This window comes from Priapulus caudatus, unplaced genomic scaffold (assembly GCF_000485595.1).
Source record: "Priapulus caudatus unplaced genomic scaffold, Priapulus_caudatus-5.0.1 Scaffold1380, whole genome shotgun sequence".
Classification (NCBI taxonomy): Eukaryota; Metazoa; Priapulida; class Priapulimorpha; order Priapulimorphida; family Priapulidae; genus Priapulus; species Priapulus caudatus.
Window position 1 is genome coordinate 25,950 of NW_014578441.1, and position 12,670 is coordinate 38,619.

Below are 12,670 nucleotides of genomic sequence, written 5' to 3' on the forward strand. Positions count from 1 at the left end.
GAGATAGGCGAAGGGCATTCCGAAGCGACAGTCGATCGTCAGAGATAGGCAAAGGCGATTGTCAAGCGACGGCAATGTGTTTTTGCCGCCGTCGATGGAAAGGCAATGGGGTTAATATTCGCTAAACCGGACACGGAGATTGGCCCTTCGGGGTGCAGTGCGGTAACGCAAACGAACTCGGAGATGTGGGCGGTAGTGCCGGGAAGAGTTGTGTTTTCTTTGTAAGGGGCTCACTCCATGGAATCCGTTTGGCCGGAGATAGGCATGTTCTTTGCGTAAAGCACCGCCGCTCTTCAGCTGTCCGGTGCACTGGCGTCGACCGTTGGCAATCCGAGGGAGACAGTGTCATTTTCGTGCCACATTGTACCGATATCCGCAGCAGGTGTCCAAGGTGAACAGCCTGTAGTCGATACAACAATGTAGGTAAGGCAAGTCGCCAAGTGAAATGCGTAAGTTCGGCAAAACAATTGGCTGTAAGGGCTTGGCCGGTCGGGCTGTGGTACGAAACGCGTGTCGACCCGCACGGGCACTGCACAAGACCGCAAGGTCGTGCTCCGACCGACGCAACCGTGATCCTGGATTGCCTCAGCTGGCCAACCGTCTCGTGCGGTTCGCTTCGTCCGCCATCCAACAGCCGACTTACAAGTCGTACGGACGAGGGCAATGCGACTGTCTAATTACAATAAACCATTGGCATCGCCGTTCGTGCGTGTTGACGCAATTTCATTTGTGCGCAGTGATGTGAATGTAACATTTAACAAATTCAAGGAAGCGCGGCTTAACGGCGGCAGTAACTATGGCTCTCACACGGTTTGCAGCCTCTGCCAAAGCGGTGCTATGGCGTCACGAGTCATAGCACTTTAAAAAGCGCTATTAAAATAGCCCGACTGATTGTCATGATAACCACTCGGACACACAAGTCGACAATGATTGTTTTGCAGACGGAACTGCTAAGCTGCACGCCCCAGTGTGCACGTATGCACTGACTGAGCATTTTTCAGCTCAGATGGCATGTTAGGCTATTAATGCATAGTGTCATTAGTGATGATGATAGATTAATTTGTTAGCAACATCGTTCCATGCGCTCCTTCTAGATTTCAGTTGAATGCAGTTCAATATCGTCATGCACAGGACACCACGCAAACAATGAAACACATATCAACGTTATGGGCATGGTATGCCGGTGGACGATGAAGCAAATAGGACATCATGAAAAGCGTTGCGGATGGAACTCGTCGAATTGGCTGTGAACATCGTGATCCACAGATGCCATGAGTAAGTGGCGTTGTTCGTAAAATGACTAATTCCTAGCTCATGTTACTGTAAGTCAATTCACGTATGGTTATGACACTGTGTTACGATATGCATTATCATAAATGATATGTATTATTGGTTAAAAACATAAACAGAATTACTTAAAAACATAGCTGCGTATATGAATGTATACACATTCTATATGTGTAATAGGCGTGCGGTATTATTTTCGAGACAGGCTTCCGTACAACGAAGCTGGGTTACAGATGCTACGTGTTGTTGCCCTGGTTAGACCGTGTATCTAGAATTTCATGTTTTCGTGAAATGTGTAGAATAACGGATTATACTTCATACCTATTATTTACTAGTAATAAGTCATAGGTTATTGTGAATTCGCATTCCTCTGGAAATAGGTCGTTACGCTGAAATTGTTGTCACACTGTTTTACCCATGATGCTCTGACCAGCGTGTAAGCTGGTGTGCGGCGCCATATTTGAATCACGGAAAGGTCATTGTTGACTTCAAAGTCTTGAAAAGATTGTTAACAACACTTGTAGATTAGTAATTGTTCAGCATTTATTGTTAGTGTTTGTTATTAACAAACATAGGAATAGATTTCCTGGATATAAACCTCAAGAACTCGGGTGTAACTTTAAGGCGAGTTAAAGTTCTCATTGATGTAGGTTGCCTCTTCACATGTTGAAGTATTGTAAGAGACATGTGAAGTGCTGATGTAGCCTTTTATGTATAAGTGGTATTAACAAGTATGTATTAACAAACGCATCCTACTTTTACTCTCGTGCATGACGTTTGTGTATGTATGTACAAAGAAGGTACTATTAGTACTACTAATGTAGAAAACGAAGCTGCGCTATTAGATGTGATGAACACAACTGGATTTGCAATAGTTGAGGAAAATGCCCAAAGAAAGTAAACACGTGAATCCTGGGTCGAAGCCTGTATGGAATCCTGTAGTACGGCTTCGACTCGTAGGTGACGGTATAGACACCTTACACTCTCCCCTCCTTCGGGGCAGAGTCCCGGCGGACAGTCTGTAGTACAACTGTAGTACATGCTCAATGCACTAAGTACACTGCCCACAGCACTGGGTATGTGTTGCTGCTACCATTGCCCATAGCACAACACAATCGTTCGCGCATAACTGGCAGGATACTTTGTTCTTCCCCTGCCGAGTTATGCATCTACTCGGACGTATTTACATGGAATACGTGTGGCCCATTATCCGACCTGTTTTAGCTGGTATGTGATTGTGTTGTTTCGGAAAAGGATATTTTAAAGATAATTATTACAATATTAATATAAGGTATGCAATTACCAGAGGGGCGGAAGACCTCTTGTCACTCATGATCTATGTAAGATAAAAACAATATCAATAAAAGCTGAAGGCAGTACACTCCAACTATATCCTATATCCATACTAGTGACCAATATTTTGTCATAACTTAAGAATATGAAATATTGATCGAATTGAAATCCCAATAACTCGATAACCGATTAATACGAGGATTCGTCTTTAGAGACGCCGACAGATGGACGACGTGGCAACCTTCATTATTTTGCTCCACCCAATTTCTGTCCATAGGCTACCAATGTTCATAATTTCTGCCAAATGCCCTCCACGTTTTTGCCGATAATTATCGATTGGAAAGAGATCGATTAGCAAAGGACATCAGCATGTAGCTCTAGGCCTTGTCTATTGGCGACAAAAGTATAGGAATTTTGAAATGTTGATTAGTATTTTATTTAGTTTGGGGAAAACAGGGTTTAATTCGTTGCACCTTTTTGCTTATAACACTCGAAAGAAAAGTCAGTCGGACTAGATATTTGCTGTGAATATACGACACCTTGTACACTAACGTCCGTCAAATTTTAAGGACCCTTGCTGCCCCCCTCCCTGGCGTCCTTGTCAAAAATTACGATTACTTAGGTGACTTTTTCATTTTCGACCAAATTGAAACAATTAAATTGATATCCGATCGATATTGGACCGTCTAGTTTCTTGGAACTATAGATTGTTTACAGTGTGATCCACACCCAAAATATCGATATCTAGTGCCGTTGTATTTGCGCTCAAGAAGCGATCAAATTCGGGTATACGTAACCTGTACTTAAGAATACAGTCCAGCCTTTACAGTGGTGGTTAAAATTAAATTAATTGTAATTTACAGCTTAATTACATACTTTATTGAATTAAAACTCACGAATTATTTGTACATTAGTTGTCTAGGACACTTCATGCAATGTTTGGTAACAGATTTAATAGTAATAAGTGATGTTTAAAGTACTTCACAAGTCAGGCAGTACCTTGTGGATACCTTCTTGCAGGGAACTAACCTCTAGGGCCGAATGCTCTGCAGGGGCAATATCGCTCGGGGGGGCGCAGCCGACAGCATCTCGTCGATCCTCTGAATCTCCCCCTCAGAGAACGAGGAGAAGTCACTGTCGCCGTCTTCTTCGACATGTTGAGGGAGTGCACCGGTGTCGCAAACCTGGCAGAGAGACCTTGAGTGTCGGCATTGACTAGTTGCTGGTAAAAGTCAATGACAGCCTGGTGATGTTCCTTCGCGCAGTTTGATGTGAAGCCAACCACGCGAAGACCATCCCTGTGCGTGGCTCTACCGACGGCAACTCCGAGTTGGCCAGGTGCAAAAATGTGCTTGCAGTGCACCTCCACAGATGGCAATGTTATGCCCTGGCACTTGTGGATCGCCATGCCAAATGCCAGAAGCAATGGCAGTTGCTTCCTTGTAGCAGTGACCTTCTGTTCTGTAGGAGAGTACATGGAGAATAGGTGAGGTGTGATGGGAGTAGCCTCATCACAGCCGTTAATGTCAAATTTTATGAGAGGCCCTGCCGACGATATCGCATGTACTCTTCTCAGAAGGCCATTAAACAAGGTGTCTGCCAGATTGGCCGTCAAAACCACAGGTGCACCGAGTTTTGACGCGACGTGTTTAGGTACTCTGGACCTCTTCAACGTGCGCAAGTCTGCACTGTCCTTTGCAGTCGAAATTGTAGGCTCACCCTGGAGCTGGCCCAGCTTTTCAGCGTTGAAGACATCTGCTTCATAATTTCTTACAAGACAAACAATGGTGTCCTGTGATTGGTACAGAGGGCGAGATACCTCTGTTAAGAGAGACAACGAGGTGTCTGATAGCAACTGGCCTCTAGCGAGCTGGTTGATACAGCTGATCAAGGTATCATCTTGCTGGCGAAGTACCTGGTCCAGCTCTATTGTATGTGGGAAACTGCTGAAGACGGGCGACATGAAGCGGTAGTGGCTGTAATCTCTGTATTCTGCGTTCGGAACTGGAGATAGCTGGAAGAAGTCTCCGGCCATGATGACTTGCAAGCCTTCAAACCGAATATTAGACGACCTGGTTAGCCTGCAGATGGTCTCAAACGACTCGAGTGTGAGCTAGCTGAGCATTGACACCTCGTCGATGATGACAGCATCTGCAGATTTGATGTTGTGCTTGGCGCCCATGTATGCCTCATCATTAGCGATGAGGTGCGCCAAGTATTGGGCATTATGGCGACCATCTCTAATTTCCGACCACTTGTGAAGCGTGGTCCCTTCGCAGTCTAGCAGTGTACTAGCTGAGACACGTGAAATAAAGTAAGAATATGTAATCCGGCAGGCCACACAGCTCATACTTGTATCGGGCCTCCTATCTACACATAGTTATTTATAAGCACATGTTCAGAAAGTACATATCCTGAAAGCTTACTGTATTTGCTGCCTTTGCAGAACAAGTTGAATCCACTCTGGTGTGCAGTGGTGACTTCATGTGGGCGTGTATATAACTTCCCCGAAAGCGCTCTCTTCTTATTTCTAATCCAATTCTGAAATTAAGTTTATATACAATTAACAAGAATAATCATAATGATTTTACACACAAATATGTTTCAACGGGTGTGCATGATGCTTAACGCTACATAAATATATCACCATAATACAGCAAGAATGTTTGAAATGTTAACAGTGGTAAAGGACACATCTGAGAACTAACATATTTATATATAGTGTAAATGTGCAGCGGCGTGCATATGGCATGACTGTAGGCTGAATTGCTGCAAGTGTCTGTGCAGTTTACAGCACAAAGGAGTTCCAATATATGCATGTTACTGAGAATTAACACCAACAACATGGTTTCTTAGAAGAAAAAACATGCATTTTAACTCAACAACTTTAAAATTAACAGAAGCTTTTAAACCGAACGCACCTATTGCATTTACGACAAGCATGCGCACGAACGCGCACACACATACACACGCATGCTCCACTCGAACTAACGGTAGCACACACCACATACGCAAGCATGTGTGTTTGCGTTGCAGATCTGCTAATTTACAGCACATTTTGCCAACAATCACTGGCATTGATTTCATGGGTCGATTCACACCATCTAGAAAAGAACTGTACTGCCCGCAGCAGGCGTGTAGCTTACGTGTACCTCTGCCGTTGCACTGCCTTTTCCTTTGTTGTGATACCCAGCGGACCATATGGAAACCTTCAACCAGACCCCTGTAATTGTTTTAGGATTTTTACTTGTCTTCATTAAGACTCATAAGATCTGGATTGCACAGACACATCTTTGATGACTGCCACGGAGGTGAACCACCAGGAATGGTCATGCATCATAACCGCGCGTTATAATGCATGCGAACTGCTGGATCATATCAGTATCCTGACCTAATGATACATGGATCATGTATGGAGTCAAAGGAAGACACCGTCACCACCTCGTGTACTGAAGTCTGTGGGTCCGGGATCGGAGCAAAGTCGTGTGCTAACATATGCCTAGCTAAAGTGTATCAGAAAGATCGACCCGACCTTGCTCTTCGCACATAGGTTGTCATTGATGATCACAGGAACCGGTCCTTAGCGAAATCACAACTGTTTCACAAGCTTGCCATTAAGGGAGATGCAATGCCATATACATCGAACACCTGCTCTGGTAAATCCAACGCTGTAGGCCGCAGGGCAAATCACCTGGTCATAGCATCGCGTAATGGTGCAATGAGTATTGCACTGCCAACTCTTCTGCGATGCAACGAGATTCCAGAAAGCAAAGGCTAGTAGCAAGTGGAGAAGGGTTCCATGCGAACAGCAGTTGCACATGGGTCATCCATGCAATTAGGTATTATCCTAATTAGATTCATCTGTCATCTGTCCACAGAACAGATCTGCTGAATGCCATCAGCATGGTAGTGGTAAATCTTGAAGACCATGTAGTTGACAAACAGTGGCAGCAGAAATATCAGCATGATCGAAGCAGAATGAAATTGCATAAATTTCCACCGAACGATGCTGTGAGTGTGAAAAATCGTAGTGACTGTACGTCGTCGCTGGGAAGAGTGGTGAAATGCATGGGACGAACATCCTATTTCCTTGGGGTTGGGCCAAGTTTGCGGCATGTCCATGGGGACAACCTAGTGAAGTTTGAGGGCAAGAGGGGGTTAACCGACCCAGAGAATACTGTATTGGAAACGCCTGGTGAGTTTTACCCTCCAGTGGGTCGTACAGTGGCCACAGTTGGAAAAGACACTGTTGATTCTCGAATAGTGGACACTCAGCAGCCCACCGACACTACTATTCCTAGTGAGAACAATGACCTTCAGCTGGGGACACACGCTAGTTGTAATGCTAGCCCTGTCGTTATATATCCATCGTCCATATATACCATATATCCATATATATATGTTAAACTGATGGTATATATGGCAACCTGGTGAGCATGGCGCGCACATATGAGAACTGCCGTATATTACGATGGTATATCAACTTGCGATATAATGCTGCCTATAAGCACATACACGTACCGAAATAATCATATAAGCACCAAATAACGCAGATGAGAACACGCCGCTATCCTACCGAATGTAATTATCAGTACCGATCAGTAATTACGCAGTACCTATATATACGCATATGGGAAATATATTGGCGTGGTCAATGTGACGGGATTATATTGGATAATGCGGTTTGGGCATGATATATTACGATGCGCGGATGGGCATGGTAACATTGGTACTATATTCTGCGGTATCGATACAGTGGATATATCCATCATATACTAAGCGGTTATGCAATTGGAATGGGCACCACATGGCCGAACGCCAATATGGGTTAGGGTTCGGGTTAGGGAGTAGGCGTAGGCGACTCCCTAGAGTCGTTAGTGGAGTAGGCGAGGTACGGTGTCGCATATTAGATGGTACAGGGTACGTCCGGTATATCAGACCGTACCAGGGTACTTTCGGCAGTACCCCGGGGGACTATGACCCTCTCGCATTGCTACGTGTTCTCGGCTTTAGCTTAGTCACTCGATGGCGTAATCGAGGTGGGAGCGAGTCCCAGTCTATATAGCCTTTGTCCTTGCAGCCATTTCCATTACTGGGAAAGGTTCGGGAATGCGAGAATTTCATCAGTCTTTCTGTGATTCAGAGGCGGATGACCCAAGCGAGTCAGGGGCTGCTGTTATGGTCTCATCGATTGACGATCACGATGAGGTGTGTGTTGACCGGTATACCGGTAGCTGTATGAGGGAAGGGTATTACGGTATAAGGCTATATATAGGAGAATGGGATATGGTAGGAGAGGGTCCGAAATAGATGGTTGCGCATCTATGAATGCGTAGATCGGATAATGGTTAGGTGTGTTACATGGTGTTAGCTGGAATGTACTAACTTAATCACACTATGATGGCAGTGGAGGTGCCTCATTTCAATTCCTTCATATGAAGTTTGCCCAGCATGATACACCCACACCTTGTGGGCTTTAAGTTCGCCCATAAACTTTTGCTCGTGGTCCCAATTTTGCAATAATGTCATCAGTAGTGTGTGTATCAATTGCAGGAAATCTCTGGCCAATCTCTCATCTGGGGGCGGAACACAGAATTGTATGATAATTACATCTACTTACTTCTTCTCCACATAAATTATGAACATTTCACATGTCAATAACATTTGCTAAAACTGCATGCATGCTTCGTATAATTGTTTGCTGGTGTGCTGCATGCTCAAACAAATTGACATGAAGGCCAACATGACATGAACTCAGCATATGGCCCATGGGTCACTAGTGTATATTGATGTTGGTGATTGCCACTTCGAATAGGATTGCCATGTACCTCACAAGTTCAGTGTTAGTGCTTTTTTGGCCTGGTCAGAACTACGAAATGTGAGATAAACACACTCGCACAGTCAATTGTCCAGACATTCTCGTACTGCGGTTCACTGAGGGGATATGTCAGCTTTCAAATGATTTATGTAGATAGTGCCAAATGTATTTGCTAGCAATAATACAATGTGCAACATTATCAGCATCGGGTGCAAACACAATGCCGAAGTAATTGTCCAAGTAAGATGAAGCCACTTGCCACATTTAAAATTTGCATGAATGATACAGATCAGTGCATAACTTATTGAAGAGGTAATTCCCTCTTGGTAAAGTTGAAATGAACTTTAAATTTTATTATTAATAGCTGAAACCCGCGCTACGCGCGGGCTTAGTGACTGTGATGGATGTGTTACCAGTGCAGTAGTGTTATGTGTTAGGTGTTATAGAGCGAGTAGTTTAGTTGTTGCACATGTTTTGTTTTTTTATGGTTGAGATGTCAATACAAAATACATGTGCATGCAATCATGCTTACACGTAACACATGAACCTTGGGCAAGTACACAGTGAAATACACACACCCACACAGAATGTGTGTTATTGTATGCTAGGTACTGGTTGATGATACGGACTCCAAAATTAGAATATAGATAGATGTGAATAGGTATAACGTAAACGTAATATTATCGTGCTATCGCATGTTTTCCGCACTGGTGTGCGGACCACGGATAATCACTTATTGCGGTGGTTAGTGGACGCTTACTTCTACGCATGTTTGCCACTTCTGTGCGGACGACGTAATATTACGTGCCTTGTGTACGCGACCGCTTGTTGACAGCATCGGTGTTTTCTACGGACACCCGTTACACTGCTACAGGCAATGCCGACTTCCAAAAAAAATTGCGTCTTGATGAAATTCAACTTGTACATCATACTGGGAACTATGGCCAAATGACGCTATGATATTTAACTTCATTTTACCATGGTTAATTTCTACTCTACATTATGGGGCTTACAACACAATTCTCAGGACACACAGACAAACCAGGAGATAAACAGACACAACACGAAATTGAAACCACTGTATTGAAACCAACAGCAAAACGAAATACAAACGAGAACGTTAACAAAACACGCGCCCCCACTATTTCAGGCAAATGTTACCTTTTTTGTGCGTTTTTTTGGGTCTTTTTAAGACGAACAAACGGTTTTTCAACGAGAGTATACGTTACAACCGTCCCGTGACTATCGATCTTTTCCTGTAAATTTGGCCGCTATTTGGCATCCAAATGACAGAGCTTTCATTAACATACATACAACATTCGCCAAATATAGAAGATGTGACTCTTATTATAGTTATCATGTGAATTATCGTAAGAAGGGCATTAGAGATATAACACTTTCAACGTGGAATTGGGGATATGACAGAAGAACAGTTTTCTTGCCGTTCTTCAATCTACGGCCCATACCGGCTGAAGCCTTCACGTGGGCTCGTTGGCTCCTGTTCCGGTGGCACTGCCTGACGTTCGTAATCGCTGTTGTCTTCGCCGTAGGCTGCCTCATCCTGGAAGACCGAACCTCGTTCTTTCAGCGTTCGCTTGACTCCAATAGGCTGGGTGTCTTTTGATTCGGCGCGTATGGAGACCAGGAAAGGCTGGCGACTGCTATCGCCTTAGATCGACTTTGGCAAGCCCGATGCCTGTCTGTGTTTCGATCATGTATATGATCATCGGCGCCGGTTCATCACATCTTTTCCTAACTGACGGTTCGTCGGTGCCATTCTCGGTAGCTGGTGAGTTGGTTCGGATGCCGCACCTGCATGTTTCCCTAGGAGCAGTGTTGGTCGCCTCTGCACCTGCTCTGCCATCATAGCATAGCGTTTTTGTTGATACCTGACGGTAGATCTGCATTTAGGGCTGGATGTAAGCGCTTTATTTGCATTTCAACCCCGTTGAACACACATGTATCCAGTCGTCTGTAACACAACGAAACCACCAATGCAGTGTGGGGCAGCATAAGCGGCGTGCTACGAAAGACCGTGCTGCCCGAGGTTTTCTATATTCGAGTGATTCAGACAGTACGAAAGTGAACGATTCACTGCTGCGCTCACCAGTGACATTTTGCCGCAATTTGCCGCCCGCGGTGACGCCCCCGAGAAGATGCTGCTACATAACATATTTCCAACCCGATGGTATTAGAGACACGCGTGGCGCGATAAAGGCCAGTGATGGAAAAGAAAGTTATTTCCTTTACTGGCTATATAAACATGGACCGAGCATTGAACTTTAAGACAACACTTGTCCATTATTCAGACATTTCTGTGAATACGCTATTAATTTTATACTTGAATCATGTCTTATTCATTCTGGTACAGTGCGCACAGCACTTATATCGGCATTCTGGACAGCAGCCACGCTTTCTCGTTGTCATTGGACTTCGCCGACGGCTGTTGTGAAAGGAAAGGTGGCATATTATTACGTGCAGGGCACACCCAGCGCGGGGCGCAGAGGCAGGTGATTCACGTCTAGTCTATGTGAGCTGACGTCTTTACATGGACGCTTCAGGGCTTATATGCGCCAAGCAATAATACTATTATTTTACAGACAATGCGATATCAATCAGTTTGGGAAATAATCAAATCCGAACAAGAAGTACAGATTAAATTATTAAACACATTGTAGTGCCGCAATTTTATATACAGTTGTCGATACATTCCTCTCTGAACACGTTTGCATTGACCATGGCCCGCCTACAAGCGGGATCTCTTGGTTTATGGATCTTACGGGAACTCTATACTTTTTGATACCCCTTCCGTCTTCCCTGAATTTTGCTAGCAGCTCCAAAGGCAACAACAACCAGGCATGTTTTGTCTTTTCCTTTCCGTGTGCCTCCACAAATTCGATTTCCTGACAAATATACAGCGGACGATCGACCGCTCGCGACATGCTCTAGCTGGCTAACCATGCTGCTGTGTCAACCGTGAATCCCATATTTTACGCGGTCCCCTTCTTAATGTCGCTATCTCTTTATGGATACATCTAATCTGCACCAAGGTCTTAAAGACCCGCACCAAAAGAATACAGTTTACTCAGTCATGTAATAGTCATTATTTATAGTCATAATAATATACATAATAAATATATAAAAGATAAATAATAATATCGCATTAGCAGAGATACCGGCGTTGTGCGGGGAAACTACAACATTTTCGGTGGATGACACTGACCACTTGCGTTCGGAAAAAAACTACAAAATAGTATTGAACAAATTAGTTATTTCCGCAACCGCACGCTCAATCGAATTCCTGGCATGTACTTTCTGACACCCCCAAACTCGACCACTCATAACTTTGCGATCAAATCAACACAAGCAAGGGAAAGAATATGGCAGATAAAACAGTCTTGAGGGTACTTACCGGGCCCTTAGGGGTGGTTTTTCGGGTCGGCAATCAATTTTTGGCGCTCCTCACAAAAATTTCACTGGCTTTCAGAACCATTATGAAGCCCAGCATTTTGCCTTTAAAAAAAAATGTATTTCATAATTTGCAGATTTGGGCTCTGTTACGTGCATAAGCCTCCTGACTATTGCAAAAATAGCGCTGGGCGTTTTTTTTTTGTACACTATCAATTTTATACCTAATATGCTTCCTCTGTTGGTGGCCAGCATTATTCTCTCCTCCGTCCGCTTCCAAGCTTCTTCGTCATCATCTTTGGAAGCTGTTGTAAGGAAAGTGGATTTTTGTGCGTGTCAGTCTAGTTCTATGTGCTGACGTCTTTATGAGTTCAGGGCCATATTTGCGCAAGCAAATATATTCATTTACAGACATCATCAATCAGCTATTTGGGAAGTAATGATACCGAACGAGAAGTACAATACAAGTATTGTGTGTCTATGTAACTGGGACAGAGTCTGCCAGGAACTTTGCGAAGGCTCTGCTGATGATATTTCTCATTTCCAGTGGAAGATGACTGTTTTCTCCTGTAAGAGTCAGTATGTCTATGGTCCTGTCAAAGTGTGGTGTATCTGTATACAGTACTATACCTGTCCATCAAGTAGTATCGTGCAGCCCCTCTTGGTCTCTCTTTCTACGCCATCAAATGGTCTGAGAATGATTAACCTCCGCACCACATTCAGGACACTGCTAACTGCAGGCCCTTTACCCTTCTTTCTTGCAGAACGTGACGTGCGATGATAGGTCACGTGTCCAGGGAATCCTGAAGAAGTGCTAGCCATGCTTGATGGTGCAGGTCTCTGCTCATATGGTCTGAAGGTGCG

The 12,670-nt window shown here is 44.2% G+C and overlaps 1 protein-coding gene across 1 annotated transcript in view; it reads right to left on the bottom strand.

Moving 5' to 3' along the window:
- Positions 1 to 4,615, bottom strand: part of LOC106816447 (ATP-dependent DNA helicase PIF1-like) — a 7,109-nt gene extending 2,494 nt beyond the window's left edge. Inside the window, exon 1 of the mRNA XM_014821066.1 lies at positions 3,716 to 4,615. Within this exon, the coding sequence (XP_014676552.1) occupies positions 3,716 to 4,615 (900 nt within the window). The remainder of the gene's footprint in view (positions 1 to 3,715) is intronic.
- Positions 4,616 to 12,670: the final 8,055 nt, after the last annotated feature.